The sequence below is a fragment of the Talpa occidentalis genome, unplaced genomic scaffold (genome assembly GCF_014898055.3).
Source record: "Talpa occidentalis isolate TD23 unplaced genomic scaffold, MPIMG_talOcc4v2.1, whole genome shotgun sequence".
NCBI lineage: Eukaryota > Metazoa > Chordata > Mammalia > Eulipotyphla > Talpidae > Talpa > Talpa occidentalis.
This window is the reverse complement of record NW_026555331.1, coordinates 147,929,249-147,950,202: the sequence shown is the minus strand read 5'-3', so window position 1 is coordinate 147,950,202 and position 20,954 is coordinate 147,929,249. Positions and strand designations below refer to the sequence as shown.

At 50.4% G+C, this 20,954-nt stretch overlaps 1 gene segment (V, D, J or C); it reads right to left on the bottom strand.

Moving 5' to 3' along the window:
• Window positions 1–204: 204 nt before the first annotated feature.
• LOC119251129 (T cell receptor beta variable 20-1-like) lies at window positions 205–1,577 on the bottom strand. The segment is given in 4 exon segments: window positions 205–545; window positions 814–871; window positions 1,345–1,458; window positions 1,551–1,577. Coding segments are annotated over 4 exon segments (540 nt in total).
• Window positions 1,578–20,954: the final 19,377 nt, after the last annotated feature.

Sequence of the window (20,954 nt, the reverse complement as noted above, 5' to 3'; positions counted from 1 at the left end):
AAGCACGTGTTAATAAAGCACACGTTTCAGCCAGTCTAACCTGGGCTGTTCTCTGTCTCTGTCTCTGTCTCTCTCTGTCACTGTCTCACACACACACACACACACACACACATGCCCTCCCAGGTGTCTCAGCACAGGGGTTGTGGTCTGTCCCCCACTTCCTCCCATGGCTCCAGGGCGGGTGAGGGACTGTGCTGGTTCTTGTCAGGGTCCCTGCTCTCTGCCCAGCTCTGTGTCACTCGCAGCACACAGGTAGAAGCCGCTGTCTCCAGGCTGCACACTCTTCACTGTCACACTTGAAGAGGTATCACTTGTCCTCTTGATGACAAACCTGCTCTGGGAAAAGCCTTGCTCATAGGTGGGTTTGGACTGGGACCCCGCATTAGAAGTTGCCATCAGTGTGAGGCCCTGGTTCGGGAACTGCTGATACCAGAACATAACTGGGATCTGAAGGCCCACACTGCTGCACTGGATCTCCACAGAGCTCCCGTTCCAGCTGATCGCCCTCCTGGGCTGCTGAGTCACCTGAGCCCCCAGCCCGGAGCCTGCGGACACAGAGTCAGGGATGTTCCAAAACCCGTAGCCCCAGAGAGCTCGGCCCGCTTCACCTCATCCCAGCTGCAGGGAATCCTGTGTGCTGAGAACCTCCCGTCAGACTCCTGGGATCAGAACCAGGCCCCGGGCCCGCGGCCTTCTCCACAGGCCAGACACCCCTCCACCTAGATCAGCCCAGCTCAGCCCCCATCTCTGGCTCCACTTCCCTCCTGGGACACCCTCCCCTCCGCCAGGCCGCCCACAGGACGAGGCTCGTACTGGGCCCCAGGAGCAGCAGCAGCAGCAACAGCATCCTCACTGGGTCCTCAGCTGCCCCCTGAGTGGGGAGAGCAGAACCAGGCCTCCCTCCTCCTGCCCCCCAGAAGGTGGGGTGATCCAGAGCCTCAGCTGCTCTGTCCTGCCCCCTGGTGGGGTTGTTGTCAATGACAGGGTCCCTGCCTCTGAATTGAAAGTCCCTCACATTGCTGAAGGGCCTGGGAGATGCTGTCCCTTAGCTCATGTCACAGAAGAGACACTGAGCCACACATCATAGAAATGACACAGGACGGGCTCACCTGTGTGGTGAGTGGCCGCACAATCATCCACAGCTGGTTGTGGACAGCAGAGGGTCAGGACCCTTCAGTGATGCCCACGGAACCAAGGACAAGAGTGTCTCTGCCGCCTGCTGCCCTAGTTCCCTTCTGCCACTGCACACAGCGCCTGCCCCACCCATCCCTGGAGTGTGGCTGGTGCACAGGGCGCTGAAGACTCTGGAGCAGACTTCCCAGTTCCCCTGTGTCCAAGAGTTACTGGACTGGCTGTGGACACCGTCCTGTTGTTGTAACATTCAATTCCTGCAGACCAGGAGCCCAGCTGGTCATAGGAGATCTGGCTTTGTGTCAACCCCTTAACTCTCTCTGGGGCCTGGGCAGGAGAGAGTGGCAGTGCTGGGGCCCCCATCCACCTGCCTGCAGCTCAGGTCCCCACATCCACCTGCCCCACCACCCCCTGCCCACCACCTTCTCTGGCAGGTGCATCCTCATCCTGCCATTTCCATTCTCTTGCTGTTTCCCTGCCTTTCTTTTATGCCCTGACTAACTTCAATGTGACAGAATTCCTCCTTTTTTTCCTGAAGATTTATTTATTTATTTATAGAAGAGCTGGGGTACGACCAGATGCGCGGGAGGGTGAGAGGATTCAGCAGAGACAGAGCAGGGAGCAGAGCAGGCAGACTGACTGAAATACACTGCTGAGGGGAGCAGCGGGTGAGACAGGAGAGGTCTGCGGCGCCATGTGGGACCCTCGCCGGTCGCCGGGATCAAGCCAGAGCTGCAGAGGCTGTGGACAGCTTCACAGTGCAGCCCCCAACCTCCTGCGCCACAAGGGTAGGCCCTCCTTGGTGTGTATATCTTTCCCTTCATTTCTGAGAGTCTTTTCTCTTTTTCTTTCATTCTTTCCTGAGTTCAGTTTCTCCCCATTTCTCCCTGTTTTTACCATTTCTGTTTAGCTCTCCTGTTGAGGACAATGTTGCCTCTGCTGGGAAGCTTCTGCTTATTTAATGCATTTGGAGAGAGACTGACCTTTTCTGTGACTCGTGATGGTTTTGATGGGGGAGCAGGATGAAGACAAAGGGTTCTCAGTGTATTCTGCTATGTTATTGTTTATTTTTGCAATATTGGGCTGTTTAAGAATCCAGCCAGGTTAGTGGCACATGTTCTCTCGTTCTGGCAACATCTGGACACCTCAGTGCCTTTGTCTGGCCACAGCAGCCTGGCAGCGGCTTCCCTCGTGTGGTGATTTTCTTGGGTTTGGCAGGACCCTCGGTTCCCCCCTTTCTTCAGCTTCCTTTCACTCTCTCCTTGCGAGAGGCCGCTTCTCCCCTCCTCTTGCTTTTCCCCTCCCTCAGAGCCATTCATTCCAGGCCTGTCCCTGTTGGTCAGGTGCCTGGTGCTTCAAATCTTGAAAGGACTGATGGTAACACCCTCCTCCAGCGCTGCTCAGGCGAGTCCAGGGCTCTCCCACTCCCTCCCCCCTGGTGTGAGGCTCCCCCTACTCCCCTCAGAGTGGGCTGACCCACGTCCCCCCCAGGGCAGACCAGGAGGGAGCAGAGTGAAGATATCATTTTAGAAAATCAAATGACAAAAGCCCAGGGAGTGTCAGGGCTGCCGCAGCCTGGGGTGGACTTCAGGGTGCACACGTCAGAAGAGACCCTGCGTTCCTCTGCCTCTGAGTTTCTGAAGTTGCTCCTAAAGGAAATGATAATAAGCCCTTTACGGGGTGCCCAGCTTTTGGTGCGTGATGGAAACATTGAAAAATGTGACATGACTTCAATCTCCTGAGCAGTCTTTGGGCATCAGGCCAATTCACTAAATTCCAGTCAAATTTATCCACTTCTGTTTCCACCACGGTCCTGGCGTTCTTCATACCTGCACAGGCGCCAGGAGAGGAGACACCAGGGTGGTTCTAGAATGAGTAAGAGTAAGCACGTGCTAATAAAGCACACGTTTCAGCCAGTCTAACCTGGGCTATTCTCTCTGTCTCTGTTTCTGTCTCTGTCTCTCTCTCTCTCTCTCTCTCTCTGTCACACACACACACACACACACACACACACACACACGCCCTCCCAGGTGTTTCAGCACAGGGGCTGTGGTCTGTCCCCCACTTCCTCCCATGGCTCCGGGGCGGGGTGACGGCCTGTGCCGGTTCTTGTCAGGGTCCCTGCTCTCTGCCCAGCTCTGTGTCACTCGCAGCGCACAGGTAGAAGCCGCTGTCTCCAGGCTGCTCACTCTTCACTGTCAGACTTGAATAGGTGTCGTTGGGTCGCTTGATGACAAATCTGCTCTGGAAAAAGCCTTGCTCGTAGGTGGGTTTGGATTTGGACCCCGCATTAGAAGTTGCCATCAGTGTGAGGCCCTGGTTCGGGAACTGTTGATACCAGAACATAACTGGGTACTGAAGACCCACACTGCTGCACTGGATTTCCACGGAGCTCCCGTTCCAGCTGATCGCCCTCCTGGGCTGCTGAGTCACCTGAGCCCCCAGCCCGGAGCCTGCAGACACAGAGTCAGGGATGAGCCAGGCCAGCAGCCCCAGAGACAGGCCCAGGGCAGAGAACTTGGCCCGCCTCGCCTGCTCCCGACTGCAGGGAATCCTGTGTGCTGAGAACCTCCCGTCAGACTCCTGGGATCAGAACCAGGCCCTGGGCCTGCTGCCTTCTCCACAGGCCTGGACACCCCTCTACTTTATCAGCCCAGCTCAGCCCCCATCTCTGGCTCCACTTCTCTCTTGGGACACCCTCCCCCTGGCCAGGACACCCACAGGACGAGGCTCGTACTGGGCCCCAGGAGCAGCAGCAGCAGCAGCAGCAGCATCTTCCTCCTCAGTGTGTCCTCAGCTGCCCCCTGAGTGGGGAGAGCAGGACCAGGCCTCCCTCCTCCTGCCCACCCCCAGAAGGAGGGGTGCTCCAGAGCCTCAGCTGCTCTGTCCTGCCCCCTGGTGGGGTCGTTGCCAATGAATCAGTTTCCACTGAACCTGTGGGAGGAGAAAGCAGGAGCCACACAGAATTCAGGAAGGATCCAGAACAGAGCCTGGAGCTGAGCTGGTGTGTGGTGGTCAGGGACCCCACATGTCTCAGGGGACAAAGCATCCACAACAGCAAACTTGGGGTTCTGAAATGCTTTCAGTGATAAAGTAAAATGTGTTTCATCCAATGTTTTATTTTATGCAATAGGAGAGTTATTGTCAATTTTATGATCTCCCGTCCCGGTGGTACCAGTCCATGCCTGGTCATCAAAATTCTGTCCAGCTGAAATGTCTCAGCTTATCCTTCCCCTCTGAGCTGGTATTTGGGGGTCTGAGTGGAGCCGCCCTCCACTGGGCCTGTGGCGGGAGAGGGAGGTGCTCAGCACTCTCCCAGACACAGCTGGGATCAGGAGCTGGCCCCCAGGGACAGGATTGTGCCCCTGGAGCAGGACACACTACCCGGAGGAGGCCAGGGGCCACACAGCAGATCACCTGGTTGCAGGGAGATGAGGACATCTCCTTGTAGCCTAAGCCCATGGGAAGGAGAAATAAGATAAAATGTAGCTCTGGGACCACCTGGGGTGCTATGTGCCACTTGTCAGAGGTGGCATGGAGAGTTGGAACAGACCCTGGAGATACTCAGGAGGGCTTCCTACTTTTGAACTTGAGGTTGATACCGGAGACCTGTCTGTGGCACACCCTCCATGCCACTGCCCCACCCCACTGCCCTGTGCCTTCCTCCTGAAGCCCCGCCTCCCTGGAGGGGGGTACCTGCCCACCTGTGTCAATTCAATGTCTTGTTCCTGGAAATGGTTGGTTTTGGTTACTAGTCAGAAACGTGGCGCTGGTATTCTAAGAACCTAGAATTCTTGTGGAGCTTATCAGTTCTCTCACAGAGTCAGCCCTGGGGTGTCTCCTGGGGTGGGGATAGGGCTGGAGGCCCCTCAGCCTGCCTGGAGCCCAAGGTCCCGCGTCCACCTGCCTCACCAGGACCTCCTGCTCTACCTTCCACAGGTAGGTTTGAGTCCATCCTCTCATTCTCATTCTCTTGGGGGTTCCCCTGCCTTTCTCAATGTCCTTCCTAGCTTTCCACTTTCATTATTTTTCCTTAAGGTCTTTTAATTTATTCTTCATTCCTTATAACATTTTGTTTTTTATAAATTTTTTTCCCTGGGTCTAATTCCTACCTCCATCTCTCTCTGTGTTTGCCATTTTTTCTTCATTCTTGGCCTTCTCAAGGTGACCTGTGCTATCCACGGCTGCTGGCTTGAGGTCACTTGCTGGAACAGAACCCCATTTTCCCATTTATAAGTGAAGAAAAGTGTCCTTCACGTGCTTGTCTTGGTGGTTAAATAAAATGACATATGTCAAGCAGACAATAGGGAACTTGAAATGGACTTTGGAATAAAAGAAAGAACTTAGTTAGCAAATAAATATTTAACCTGAGAAGTTTCATCTAATTTTGACAATCCGCACTTTCCTCCAGTAACAGAGCCTTAGTTGCCGAGAGTGGGCTGGCGTGTTTCTTAATATTTCTACCATCCCCCACTTGTTCCCTGCTCACCCCACCCAGTGCCTGCAGCTGATTTGTTCTCTGCACAAATGTGTTTGCCCCTCTGCTGCCTGGGGCGGGGCGGGAGGGGTTTCTGCCTGGGGAGGATGTGACTCTGCATGGCTGTGGCTAAGGAGCTGGCACAGAGGTACAAGCCAGAGTCCCCGCGCTTTGCTTGCTGGAGCGTGAATGTACTGGGTCCATTTTGGGGCAATTTAGCAGAAGAACGATTTTTTGGCAATCCTGACTCATCTATGGTCCTTCCTCTTCCAAGGTAAACCATAAACTTCAGACCTTCCTCCGGCAACTGTTGATACCAGTAAACATAATTGTGTCCTTGCATTGGGTCGCATGTCATGGCCACCTCCTGTCCTGTCCCCTTGATCAGGTGTCTTGGGCGTTGGGTGACGTCAGCCTTCATGGGACCTCCGAGGAGAAGAGATTGCATGAGAGGAAGGGAGAGCCTTACTAAGAAGCCACCCAAGGGAACTCCGATATCTTTGCCATCATCCATGTTCATTAAAAATTCACATGAATTTTGCTCTTCACTGGGGATGGGATTATTTGTTTCCACAAATGAATGAAATGTCAATACATTTCAGGAGATCATTGGGCCACATGAGGTCCAGGACTTATTTGAGGTGCACTTATAGAGCCGCAGACAAAGCCTAGTGATGCTGAACTCACCTGCCCCCAGGAGCCAGATGACCACCCAGCGGAAGATTCTGGAGCCCATGGCTGAGTTGGGCATGAAGGGATGTGCACAGGCAGAGCTTACAGCAGGTGCTCAGGGAGCCAGACCTCACAGCCCCTCCCATGAGGCGGGTCTTCCTGTGAGGCCACCCTTTCCGGAGGATCCTGTAGTGTCAAGAGCTAATCTTATACCAGTCAAATGGAATTTTTTAAAAAAAAGATTTATTTATTTATGCATACAAGAACTAGGGTGTCAGCCAGAGGTGTGGTGGGTGAGAGGATTCATTAGAGAGAGTGGGGAGCAGAACAGGCAGATCCACTGAAATCTACTGCTGAGGGGAACAGCAGGTGAGACAGGAGAGGTCTGCTACACCATGTGGGTTTCTCCCTGGCCAGGAGTTGAACTCAGACCTTCGCTGTGGTAGTGCTGAGACTTAACTCCTAGGCCAGCAGGGAGGCCCCTGGAACATCTCTTTTTTAATTGACCTGCATCCTGACTTGCAGGGAGAGAGTTGAATGGTGAGTACACGACTAGTCCCGTAGGTACTGAAACATACTCAAGCATTGATTTTTACCAATTCCCACTCCACATCTCATGTTGTTCCTTCACTTCCCTTACATTGGCTCATACATATCATCTCTCCATTTCCCACCACCGCTGAGTGCAGGTAGTGGCCACATGTGAGAAAGAAACAGAGCACCTGAGCTTTAAGTGTCCAAGTAGCCTTGGTTAGAGGCCTTGTCTTATTGCGTCCTCCTTCGCAGGGTCTCCATTATTTGGGGGAGTAGTCAGTAGGCTTCCCCAAATGTACACTTCAATCAAAACACAGCTGCCATCACCACTTGGAAACAGCTCAGTTATTTCTTCTAGAATGCTCCAAATTGCCCACCAAAGCCACCAATGAAAAAGCCCATCACTGAGCACCCGGGGGCCCTGTCCAGGTGCCGGTGACCCACTGAGGCCTCTGGGGCAGTGTTGGTGTTTACATGGTAGTGGGAGGCGAACAGTCTCCTCATCACCTCTGAGGTTCCTTGTTCATTAAGTTTAAGGCTACCCTGGGGACTGTCAGAATCTGCCCAAGCAACAGGGGAACAGTCTCCTCCGCTGTACTAACAAGTCATCGGTTTCCCTGGGCTCAACCCAATCAAAACGGCTCTGCAGGGAGCAGATCCATCCACTCTCATCCCTGCTCACTACAACATGTTCCCAACTGAGCTTCTCCCTCCAGACTTAGCTACCCACCGAGCATCGGGAGAGCCTCAATAGATGCCAGCGGTGACTTGTGTGTTGTTAAAACACAGCGGTCCTGCTTCCTGCTCAAGGGCCGCCAGGTGAGCTCGGCTGGCAGCGCCAACATCCCACTTCCGCAGCACAAATGCACGTGCTTGCCTTGGGCATTTAGATCTCACGTGGTCAAACTTCCAGCTCTGCCCAAACTGCAGGAGCCTCTCTCCACCGAGATCACAGGGAGGCTGAAGACCCTTCTGGTGGCTAAGTCCACATTTTCCTTACTTACCCTCTCATTCCTTTTCTTCTACAGCCCTGATAACATGCTCCCAGTTTCCAGTCGAGAGAATACTTCTTCACAAGGTAAAAACTGGCCCTATTATAGTCAAGAGGAGACAATACAGAAGAAAATAATTTAGGGGGTACTGAGTAAGTATAGAAGATAAGAAGGGTAAAATGTACTCAAATAAGGAAATTATCGCCTTGACACTCTGCCAAACACTTCTGGATTTCCTTTCCACACTGCCGCTGTGTAGATCCTTCAACGTTGCCAAGAGGCCAATCTCGAGTGTTCTCACCTTAAAAAAGAAATACTATGTGACATGCAGCCCAGTGGATGTGATAATCATGGTGCAATATGTAATATATCAGATCCACACGTTACACATATTGCATCCCCAGTGTTATCACACATGTTGCACACTATTCCATGACAATTGTATCTCAGTTAAAATGCTTTATTGAGGTCTTTTGTTTCTTTCAAGCAATGCTTGACACTCTTCAGTATAGAACTCTTCCCTTTGTGTTACTTTATGTCTAGGAATTTTATTTATTTATTTATTTTTTAAATTTATTAAGGTTTTTTTTTAAGATTTATTTATTTATTTATACAAGCACTGGGTACAGTCAGAAGCAAGGGAGGGTGAGAGAATTCACCAGAGCCAGAGCGGGGAGCAGAGCAGGCAGAAGGACCGAAGCACACTGCTGAGGGGAGCAGCGGGCGGCGGCAGGAGGGGTCTGCACGCCATGTGGGACCCTCCTCCGGTGGCCGGGGAGCAGCCGGGGATCGAACCGGTGCAGCAGAGTCTGCGGGCAGCTTCGCAACCCAGGGCTCAACCGCTGCGCCACCGGGGAGGCCCTAGGAATTTTATTATTTTGATGCATTTGGCCCTGGAGAAACTCCAATAATGAAATGCCTCTTAATAGTAAAAGTGGAAATATGCCTTACCTTTTGCTTCTCCAGAAGAGTTTTCTGGTAATAACAAGATTTAGGTAAAGTGGAGGCAGTAAAACAACATTGTTATTGAAAATTAGGTAGATTCAACTTCTTTTTAAGTCCGATACTGCCCTCTGCTGGGGCGTGGGAGAGGAGCAAAGCTGGTGAGTGCTTCTACATGGGTGTCTTAGTGTGTGTGTGTGTGTGTGTGTGTGTGTGTGTGTGTGTGTGTGCGCGCGCGCGCGTGTGAGCCTTGCAGTGTGGGGCAGCAGGGGAAAGAGGAGAAAGGGAATTTCTTCTAGCTATAAAGCAATCCCTACAGCTACCTCAAACGGACTCAATTTCAAAAGGACACAAACTGAATTCTTTCTTGAAGATTGTCTTTCATCTGTGACCCCTAGATTTGTCAGCCATCTTGTTATTATCACAATATAAGGTTCCTATAAATCTCTTTACTCTCCCTCGCCTCTAAGAGCAGTAAGTGTTGACATTCTGTCCATGTTATCCTCAAGAATCCCTTCTTTTCCAACGAGGCCATTCGTGGGCAGTCCTCAAGAGCCAAGTCAGTTACCCTGACTTTCCCATGCTCAATACCTGAGTGTCTTCCTTCCACAGCCATCCCTGGAGGGCGCGGGGCTGCACATGGATCTTAGGTCAAAGAATCATCTATTGTCATGTCAAATCTTGGAGACCAAAAAGCCAACCTCTCTAATTTTAATGAGGAGTGTTACGGAGCAGCCCCGATATTGAACGGGTTGCCTGGTTGTGGGTCCTCACCTGCGCGCTTACAAGGGACTTATGAATATTCCACTGCAGGCACACACAAAAGGTTCATAAAAGGTTTATTTACAAGGGAAAAGGAAATAAGGAAAATGTACAACTCAGGGAGAAAATAGGGAAATAAAGTCTTTAATGCGTCCTACTCGATCCGCCGAACTGGAAACCCAAAGTCACTCTCCGAGCTGGCCGGACGCTGCGAGCTTGCGTGGAGCAAAAATGGGGGACCCCTCCAAAGCCCACGGGTCCGCCTTTATACCCACTTGGCTGCTTAACCCCACCCTCAGGTCCCAGCCATCTTCCCTTTGGTGGTGATGGGATTTGGAGTTCCCAGTGTCTTTGGCTTTGGCCTGGGGTGGGGGTGGAGTCCACAAAGCCTGTATGGAAGTAGCTTTAGGACAGCCTTTTCCCCCTAACAGGAGGACACTGAATCCCAGAGAGGGGAGGAGCACTTGACATCTTTCAACTTAAAAGAAAATTGACCTGAATTGCAGTTAGGAAGGAGGTCACCTGACTCCAAATCCATTGTAGGTGGATCTGGGGCCTGAAGAGAAAGAAAAGACTGAGTGAGTGTGTGAAATCATAGCGTCCTTGCTCCCCTGGAGTTGAAACTCCCTGCACCCCTGGAGTTGAGATTTGGGTTTCCTGGAGAGTCTCTGCTTGGGGTTTATCATCAGTGTCTGTGTGCTCTATCCCCGTGCTGGGGAGTGGTTTCTCCACCCTCATATTATTCCCACTTAATCGCTACCCTTGGGCGGCTGTCAGTCTGCTGAGACGTAGATCTGTGAGAAAAGGACAGTGACAAATGTGTGGTCATCACATGTTTTACCACAGAAAAATCATCATTCCTGAAAAAAAAATGTTGCAGGGGAGTTGTGTCTGAGGTAAAATTGGGAGTGTGTCTGAGGTAAAATTGGAAGTGTGTGCCTGAGGTAAAATTGGGAATGTGTCTGAGGTAAAAATCAGTTGTGTCTGAGGTATAATTGGAAGTTGTATCTGAGGTAAAACCAGGAATTGTGTTTGAGGTAAAAATGTAACTGGTGGCTGAAGCCAAAGACTGTTACAGGTGGAGACCCCTGGAGAGGGGGTGCTGGTGAGGGTGGAGAGCCCCAGATGAGATATAAACAAAGTCTCAGTGGGGGTGGAGACTCTGATAAAAAAAATAAAAGGAAATGCAGAAGCAGCCCCTGGGATTCAGTGTTTGGGATACAGCTTTCAGGATTTCAGCATTTTTGGATCTGCAGCGATTCTGGGGTCAGCCATTTCTGCCCCACCATGTTAATCTTCCAGAAGGCTGTTGCAGGCCTATGAAGAACATGGAGAGGACTCCAGCAGCCAGCCTCAGAGAGGAAAAGCTCAGAGGCTTTGCAAGTAACTGAGCAACTGAAACTGTTCCCAGTGTTGCTGCTGTTACAGCAGTGAAGGTGAAGACCGGAGCAAGCACCTCCTGCTGCGTGAATGTGTCCAGTCCTTCAGCTACCACAGCTGCTGTTTCCAGTGTGGCTTGTCTGGTGTTGCACTGGCGCATCTCGGCAGCTGTGGGAGCATCTCCTGTTGTGTGTCCTGCTGTCCTCGTGAGTGGGATCCCGGCCTATAGTCTGATTGCCACAAGCTCCAATTCCTCAGTGGTGGGAAGACACCATCTTGGGAGCATTTGTGTTTAGGACTTTAAAATAATGGACTCGGCTTCGGGTGAGGTAAACGTCATTTTTGGCCTAATAATTCTTTGTTTTTCCCTGGTTTATTAAATAAATCCCATTATTATTTTTTTCTTAGAACCTGAATATTCTTGCAATTGTGCATGTGGGTGAAGAACTCAGATGGTGACAGGTAAACCATTTGGGCAATGTCCTTGGCCAGCTTTAGTGCCCTTTGCTGTATCAAAGCAAGTAGGAATTCCTTTGCATTTTGGTAAGGTACTATCAACCTCAGTAGCCCAGTGTACTTGAATATTTGCAGGAGGTGGGGGTCCTTTATTTCCAAACTTGGACTCTGTGGAACCAAGCTTAGCCGAGGTTTCGCCATTTTGTATATCCTCCACCTTGCTATGTTAGTCCTTGTCCAGCCGCATTCTGGAGATAGTTTCATCAGTCACAACCCTCACTCCACTTGGTGACGAAAAAGCAGACCACCCCAGCCACCAATGAGGGCAGCCTTATCCATAAATGGGACAGCATCTCTAACCATCCAATCTGTTTGAAACTGTAACCGCGTGCCAAAATGCCTTTGTAGTAGCCAATGAGTAATTGCCAGCTTCTTTCAAAGTTCGCGCCACTCGCGACCCTATAAGATACCCCTGCTTCCTCTGTTCGGGGCTCTCGACCTCTGCCGTTGCATCGGTGCGTGTTGAGGGCCCGGTCTCTAGCCTGTAATAAACTCCCTTTTGCATTTGCATCAGCTGTCTTTGGATTCTTGGAGGCTATGCTCGCCGAGTCTGCTGATCTTGGGCACAACAGACTCCACAGACTACCTAATTCTATTATTTTTTTTTTTTAAAGAATTCTAGAAGCCCATATCCCAAAGCATGCCATCAAGATGATCTAGGAAATAATTTATGAGCTTGCGCTCTATGGGCAGCAGCTGGCTCTACAACATGCTTCCTTTTTCTGAGGCAGTGGAAGGGCCTTTTCAAGTGTCTTCCACCAGCACGTTTGTATACAAGAGGACACTGGCTCCGCTGCACTGTGCCAGTGTCGCAGAGGTACAGAGATACAAAGCTGAGTCCCCCACCTCTGCAGGATGGATCTTCAGGGTGGAAAATGTTCCATTAGGTCTTTCGGCTACGAAGCGTTTCTTGAGCCTCTCGGACTCACTTGCAATTTTTTGGTATTGGAAAGAAATCAGAAATTCCATTTCATGCCTGAGGTTCTGACGGTACCAGTAAAGAAATGTGTCCCTAATAATTGGATCACATCGCAGTATCACCCCCTGCCCGATCTCTGTGATCCTGTGGCTGGGGGTCTGTCTGATTCCAGAATCTGTGTATCCTGTGGGAGAAGACAGAGCCATAGAGAGGGAAGGGTGTCCCGAGGAAAACATACACAAATTCTCCTGAACCCCAGAGCTCACCTGTCCCCAGAAGACAGAGAGTCACCCAGCAGAGGAGCCTGGCACCCATGCAGGATCCCAGCAAGATGAGGTTCTCCTGGTAATGGTTCATGAAGCCCAGCAGCACAGAGAAATGGCAGTTGAGGTTCCGGAGGCCCCACAATGTAGACCTGACCGTGACATCACAGTTCCTGGTAACCCCAGCTGCCCCAGGGACACCCTTTTTATAGGAGAGGAGTAACCTCTGGTCCTAATGTTTTGACCCAGGGGTTTATTTTGTTACAAGATTGATGTAAACAGGCTCTAACCCCACTTGAGGGTCTTATAGAAGTTGAAGTGTAAGGAAAATACGAGTGAAAAAGGGACTAGAAGAGAGACAAAAAATGCAAGAAGAAAATGGTAGGGCCTCAAGCTAAAGTTGCTATGTGTTCCATCTTATAAAGTTCTCCTGGCAGAGGTGCTCAAACTTTAGCATGAACAAAAATCACTAGTGGCTTCATAAAATTATATATATTCCTATAACTCAACTCCAGAAACTCTGACTGTAATTTTACCCTGTTCTGAAATTACTTGTCTAACATGTTTCTCAGGTGACACTGAGGAAAGTCATCTCAGAATACACTTTGCATTTTTTATTTAGAGATTTTTCATAGCTAAAAAATCAAAAAGAAGACTACTTTTTGCAAAACAAAAAATGAGAATGTTAAAAATTTAAATACAAAAATGGAATTTTCCACAGAATGGGAACATTTAATGGGTAGATTTAACTTCTGAAAACTATATTAAAAAAAAAGAGATAGGGAATGAGAGTTGTAACTGAAAATGTAACAGGGTGGTCCCAGGAAAGGGGGAGGTTCCCTGCCCCACCCAAGGGAGGGTGGAGCTGAGCAGGAAGAGGAGAAGCGGCAGAAAGGGACTGAGGAAGGAAGCAGGATGGAGCTAGGAGACCTGGAGGAGGCGCATGGAGCCTAGAGACACGTAAAGAAACTGCACTTGTTTTTTGGTCATGGACTAGATGACAATGGCAGCTTTTATCTTGATGTTGATTTTGCTCTTTTCCTTCGGGGCTTGTCTGGTAGTTTCTGACCCTTTTCTGTGGGTCCCACTGGAAGATGCTTTAGACTTGTGGCAGGCTTTGGGGCCTTGTTCTGGGCCATTCCCATATGGATGGACTTTTACCCACGAGGGGACGGGTCACTTTGGGTGCTTCATTTAGAAACTAGACTCTTTGCCTTACCTGTATTGTTTCCTAGTTTTATTAAAGTTCCTTCCCATTAAAGTCATATGTTTTGTGTTGATGCGGCGGATGGCAGAACCCATTTAGAATAGGCAGGTTTGCGGGGTTTGGGCTGCCCCTCTCCCTGTCCTATAACAAAAATGTGAAAGAAGATGAGGGAAAGAAATTTCCAGGACTTAGTATATGGTCAATGTTGTCCAGTGTGTCCAAATGATCACTCAGGCAGAGAAAAAAATGTCTTTGTTGTAGTAAATATGTAATTATGATCTTGAGGGGAATAGTTTCATAAAAATGAAATATCTACGGTTCACTCAATAAAAATAATTTAAAATAAAATTTAGAACTAAAAAAAGACATTCTGTGAAAAAACTGAAGGTGGCATCCAAAGACTGATTAAAACATGATTTCTGGATGATGAAAGTAAGGATTTAGAGGGAGAGTGGCTTGGAGAGGAATAGGAATAGATCAAAGCAACACTCATTTTTGAGCCCTGGAAAAGGAACTTGAATATGAACAAGACAACAGGTTCAGTTTATGTTAAAATGAGAACAGATACAGTGAGAGATAGTTGGTAGACTTCCCCAAATTTGGTGTATGTGGTGCTGAAATGACCGGTTTTGTCAACAGAATCCATTCTCAAATTTTAATGCATAATCCTGTGTCCATCAGGTATTTTCCCACTGAGGACACAAAAATCTGCTTCTTAGCTCCATAGAAACTAATTAGTATATTTACTGGATCTGTCCCACTTAAAATTAACATTTTTTTTGTCCTCTCTGGATTTAACTTCTTAAAAAATAATTAAGCATAGTCTGCATTTGGGCTGGCATTGTTCTGGAAACTAAGAATTTCCCCCAGCATGCATCCATCATGGAGCCCTGGAATGTGAGAAGAGACATAGAGCCCTGACTTCTCATTTGCAGAAGGAAAAACTGGGAATTAGGCAGATGAATAAGGAGCAGAAGCTTTAATCATCTGTGAGGAAAGGGGTGATAGTAGGTTTCCAAGTCACACCACTTCATTCCATGCCCCTTTGTTACAACATTGACAAGAAAAGAATTAGTGCTGGCGCGTGCTGAACACAAAATTTTTGAGAAAGTGTTTTCCTTATAAGTCATTTTATTTAAAGTCACAGTTTTGAAGAACCCATCGAGGGCGAAAGTGAGGACTGATTATTGATTTGGGGGGGCACCAAGAGAGAAGTGTTTTTAGCAGGTGGGGAGCCCAGGTAACTGTGTTTACTTCTCTGACTTTTACTTAAAATCAGTAGAATAGCACCTTGGGGGGACTTCTGAGCCTCTTGATGAAAGAGTTGGAAGCCAGTGATGCTGACTATGCAAAAATAAAATTTGCATTGCGGGAATATCTTCATGTCCTTTGGAATTAAGATGAGGACACATTCTTACCCTCTGAATCAGGCACCCCATGCCTGCAGCCCCTGGTGTCTTCCTGCATCCTTGGAATGTATTCACTGGGGCATCCAGGAATCAGTCAGTCATCCTAGATATTCCCATATGGTAAAGAAACCACAAGACACATAATGGCTTTTTGAAAGCTCTTCTAGCAGATTCCAGAAATCTCTTTTGTTTAAAAAACTATGGCACTTGTCATTTTTATTAAATTAATTTTATTAAATTAATATTAAATTTATTGATAATATTAAAAATTAAAATATTTTAAAAATTAATGAAAATTTAATTAATATTTAAAATTTAAAAATGCAAAGCAACCTCTAGTATCTTTCAAAGCACTGCTTCTAGCTTTTGAACTGAGACTTATCGTGTGGGCCACTTTCAAGTTCCAGACAGGTGTAGAGCAGGAAAGACAGGTAAACATGGGATGTGAAAAGCATGACCCAGGCAGTCATTTGTCTTCAGGGCTGGCACGGATTTCTAGCACTTGGAATTTCCCCACTTGCTAAGAACTCTGTGCGATTGTGTCCACATGCATTTGGGGCAGCCTCTTCTTAGTCAAAGGTCAAGAGAGCGGGCCCATCTCTGGCCTGGGCCTGCCCTGTAACAGCTCTATGACTCCAACTTAGATTTTTTAAAAAAGCAAGTTAAAAAAAAGCAACTATTGGGCCTCCCCGGTGACGCCGCGGTTGAGCGATGTGTTGCGAAGCTGCCCACAGCCTCTGCAGCGCCGGTTCGATCCCCGGCCTTCGGGCGAGGGTCCCACATGGTGCACAGACCTCTCCTGCTGCCCGCTGCTCCCCTCAGCAGTGTACTTCGTCAGTCTGTCTGTTCTGTTCCCCGCTCTGGCTCTGGTGAATTCTCTCACCCTCCCGCATTTCTGACTGTACCCAGTACTTGTATAAATAAATAAATTAAATCTTTAAAAAAATAAAAAGAGCAAGGATTAAAAAAAAAAAGCAACTATTTTCTATGGGCGAGGGCAGTGAAGGGGTGACTGAGGTCATCGGGAAACACCACAAAGGAAACGTGGGTAAGTGCGGCCCCTTCTCCACTCTGGGGGTGATGATGCGAATGGTCTCTGCAGGTCTGTGTCCAACCTCTGCCCACAGAGACAGCGTGAGCCCCGAACCACTTCCTGCTGGGGCGGTGGCAGCGGGCTCTCGGGAAGGGTGCAGGAGACAGAGGTTTATGAACAGAGGGGAGGGAGCCCTTTAGCGCTGTGCCTCTGCTGCTGGCACAGAGATACAGGGCTGAGTCCTCCAAGTGCACTGACTGGATGGCAAGAGTACAGAGAGACTTGTTATGCCGGGTGGCATCGAAATTTTCAGAGGTGTCTTTCTCCTTATTTTTGTTATCGTCATAAAAATAGAGCAGCAGCACTGGCGCCTGCCCTGGCTTCTGCTGGTACCAGTACATGACATCATGCTGCAGATACTGAGTACAGTTCAGGGTCACATGTTGGCCTGCCTTGGCCACCTGGAATCTTGGGGTCTGGGTGACTGAGGCATCCAGGCGACCTGCAGGGACACGAGGAGAAATGAGGCATGGTCAGAGGAGACCAGTGTGGCTGCCGGAGAGAAGACAGTGACGAGGACAAGATCGGCGCAGCCTGAGAGTTCTCTCTGGGCAGGACCCACCTGCTCCCAGGAGACAAAGGGCCACACACAGCAGAAGGCCGGGACCCATGGCGGGGCGCAATGGGCAGGGGCCTGTCTCCGACCTGATCTCTGGCTTGCGAGGCGGGTGCTTGTGGCTTGTGAGGCGGGTGTTCCGAGGCCCTGGTCCCTGATAGGTAGTCTGCGTGTGATGACGGCGCTGCGGGCGACTTCCCCCCACAAGCCTGTCCTTATTGGGGTGTTGTCCCCAGCTTCCTCCTGGCAGGCATCTGGGCTGGGCTTGGCGGGAGCAGTTCCTTGGCTTGGGGGGAGCAGCTCATCCTTGGATGAGCTGTTCCTTTATTTGCCCCATCCTCCCTCTGCTGCCCATGGCCAAAGGGTCTCTCCGCCTCCTGTCTCCCTTCCACGTGCCTCAGCCTAGGAACAGCTTTTGCGGACGTCCCACGAACCTGTTGAGAGGATGTCTTTGTGTTCTGCTAAGCACATCCCCAGTGGGTGACTGATTCTGCAAGCTATTTCCACCTTAGAAACCAAACCCTGGAATTCCTCCACCTCCACCCACTTTTCAGGACATGCTCTGCAACTGCAGCTCTTGGTGGTGCCTCAATGCCTCCTTGTGGCCACCGAAGGGTCTAGGAGCAGCCTTCCTACACTGTGGCAGGAAATCTGCATAAGGCAAGACATGGCAGGTCTTAGAAATGTATCTGATCCCTCATCCTGTGCCTGCAGACCCCTGCCACGGCAGTGAGCAGACCTCTGAGAACAGCGTGAGCCTAGCCCAGCAGCTGCAGTGACCGCCAAGTGTTCAGGGTCGGCAGACACACGTTTAAGTCTGTGCTCCAATATCAAAGATGCTGCCCTCTTTCAAAATGCATAAGGATGGAGTGACCCAAGGGTGGGAGGGAGTTGGCAGGGCCTTTGTGTGAGTCCCGGCTGCACGTTGTGTTAGCTGGACCTTCTTTAACAAATTATCTGAACTCTCCAATAATCCATTTTTCCACCTGTCGTGTGAGTAAATTGTTCTACCTCCTGGGGCTCTTAAGAAAATTAATTGAAATCATGGATTTGACATGGCTCAGAGGACATGAGCTATTACTAAGGGAATTTTCTCCAAGTGCACGTAAAAGGAGCAGAGTTAAAGCAATGCACATTCTTCTGTGAACTTGTACCAAAAACAACAACAACAACAAAACAGTGTGACTTGCACTGTTTTCTGAAGTTCCTGACCTGGCAGAAGCGGCAGCCTCAGGTTTGCTGATTGAAAACGTGGAGGTGAGAGCAGCAGGCTGCTCTCCAAGGGACTTCCCTTCCCGGCCTCCACAGGCTTGGAAGCAGGAATTCCCTGCATTAACTCCCATCGGCCTGAAACTCCCAGAGGCTTCTGTTTCCTTGACGAATCATCTGATAGACTGGACTCCCCCGACCCCACCCCAGGCAGCTACTTATCTCCTGCACCCTTCTGTATGGAGCCAGGACCGGAAAAATGCACCTTGTCCAACTTGAACTTCTATGTCCTAGAAGTTGGCAGGCTCTACCTTCCCTCAACCACACACCACAGCCTCCTCCCCCAGCCTAGCAGGTCTCCAAATGCACGAGACAATACTCTGCAGCGTCTTCTTGACCACGACCTGGGGGACACCTTGGGATTTCAGAGGACCATTGAGCTGTAGGCTTGACAGCTGCCCTGATGATGTGAATATGAAAGACTTGGAAGATCTCCGGGCTCCACCTTCTCTCTGTACATGGTTTACCAAGCTCTTCCTCCTCTGGGCCTCCCCACCAGTGCCCGTCCTGCACAGGAGGCATCACGAACACCTCGCTCCACACAGAGCGGGAGATCCTGCCCTTTGCTTGGAATTGGCAGGTGCTGGCAGAGATGTGAGAAGACTCGCCGAAGCTGGGGCTGAGGTTCGGCAGCAGTTTACTGAATTCGGCAGGACAGAGAGTGCAAGGAAAGGAATAGAAACACCCTGGATGTGGCTCCCCCCATTACACCCTCAGCTGGGTAGGAAGACTGGGGTCCAAAAAGCCAGTAACCCTGCAGTAGAAGCTCCCGGCACAGAGATACTGGGCCGCGTCCCCCAGCTCGTGGAGCTCGTGGTCAGCTCAGGGCGATGGTTACTGAGCTGCTGAACTGAGAGAGAATCGATCCTGGAGGTTTCTCGCTCCTTGCCATCATAATGAGACCCCCTCTTGGGTCTCAAGTGTGAGAGAACTGGAATTTTCTATTCTTGCTCCCCTGTCTCCTCCCTTTTCTCCCTTAGGAGGGCTTGTCTGCGACATCCCTGTCCGGATGTCACCTGCTTCCAGCTCCCCCACCCAGCCCCTGGCACCACTGACCCAGGCCTTCCCCATTCTGCCCAGCCTACTTCCCAGCAGGTGGCCATGGCTGCACTGAGCTAGGCTGGCAGGTTGGGGCAGGGGTTACTGTTTTTCCCCAAGTCTGCTCTCTCCTCTTTACCAGGCTCACATTATCAAGGCAGCCCCACTGAACCCCCTAACACCCCAAATGTGGACTCTGAGAGAGTCTTTATTCCATGCCAGTGAAGTTCCTGACTCCAGCTGTGACACACCCCTGCCTGTCAGTGCCTCAGAGGAGAGTGATCAACCCTGCCTGGCCAACACTGAGTCACCAGATAATCTCCCTGACTGGGACCAAGCCAAGCCTTCCTTAACCCTCCTTCTCCCCAAGCTGCCATCATTGCTCACAGTGGGCACAGCGCCCCCAAGTGGCCAGCTGGGGCGGCTGCTTTACCTACACTCTCTGGAACCTCCTGATCCACCAGGACCCAGCACAGTGCTGGCTGATTTGCTCACCTGCCTCCCAGCTCACCCTTTGCATAAAGCATGGGGCTAAAGCAAACATTTCTCCAAAAGGAAACAAAAAATCTGATCTCCTCAATGAGCTTCTAGAAAAGGGAGTGTCAGCTAGCTGCTTGATGTCGGTGCACCTGGGATCAGGTAAGGCTTGTGCAAAGCATCTTATTTATCCAAATAGAGACAATCCCTGGGAGAGATGACCATGGAGTTCTAGCAGCCAGAACATCCTCTAAACAGCTGGAACAATCCCATCAGCTGTGAAGAGGGAACTGCCTATTTACATGTGTTGTTATTTAAAACACCCAATTCAACTCTTTGGCCATATTAAAGGGAGAACAGCTGGATAGTCCCAGGCACTCAGTTCCCCTGGGGAGGGGATTACTGAGCACCTGCATGCTTCAGGGCCTCTGGGTGCTAGGAGGGCACTTCTGATGTTTGTGAGCAGGAAGGCCTTGGCAGGGCCACACTGTGTATAAGCTGCTGGCGCAGAGGTACACAGCCGAGTCCCCCAGCTCTGTGAAGTTGATCTTCAGGGTGGAGGATGAACCCTGCGGTCTCTGAGCAGAGAACCGATCCTGAGGCAGCCCCGACTTGTCTCCTTCATTCTTGTCTTGGAAGTACACCAAAAACTTTGGGCCCTGCCCCAGCGTCTGTTGGTACCAATACAGACAGTGTGCCCAGAAATAGGGTCACAGCTGAGAGTTACATTCTGTCCAGTCTTTACAACCCGGTACCTCGGGGTCTGGGTCACTCTGGCACTTGAGTGGGCTGTGGAGACAGGATCTGGGAATAGAAAGAAGAAAACATCTGTCATTTTCATCACACACACACACACACACACACACACACACACTGGGCTGCTGAGTGTCTGAGGACTCACCTGCCCCCAGGAGACAGAGGGCCGCCCAGCACAGGAGCCTGATGTCCATGGCAGGGAGGCAGGAGCAGGAGCCGCTTGGGGGCTGTGAGCGTGGCCGGGAGGAGGGGCGTCCTGGCCCTGCCAGGCAGTTCCTGTGGTGACGTCACTGCCTCTGTGGCCCCACCTCAGGGTCAGGCTCTACATGTCCCTTGGATGACAGCTTGGAAGGTTTTTAAGTGGATTTTCCTCCTTAACAAAATCTTGCCTGCGCCTCAGCTCCGGCCGCAGCGCTTTGGGTGCCTCCCTGGCACCTGGGCCGTGTTCTCATCACCCACCTCCCCTCGGGGTCCCGGGCGTTGTCCCCAAGCAGTGTCCAAGGCACCTCCGGGACCAGATGCCAAAGGTGTTCCCCGCCTCCTCGCAAGCCAGACCCCCTG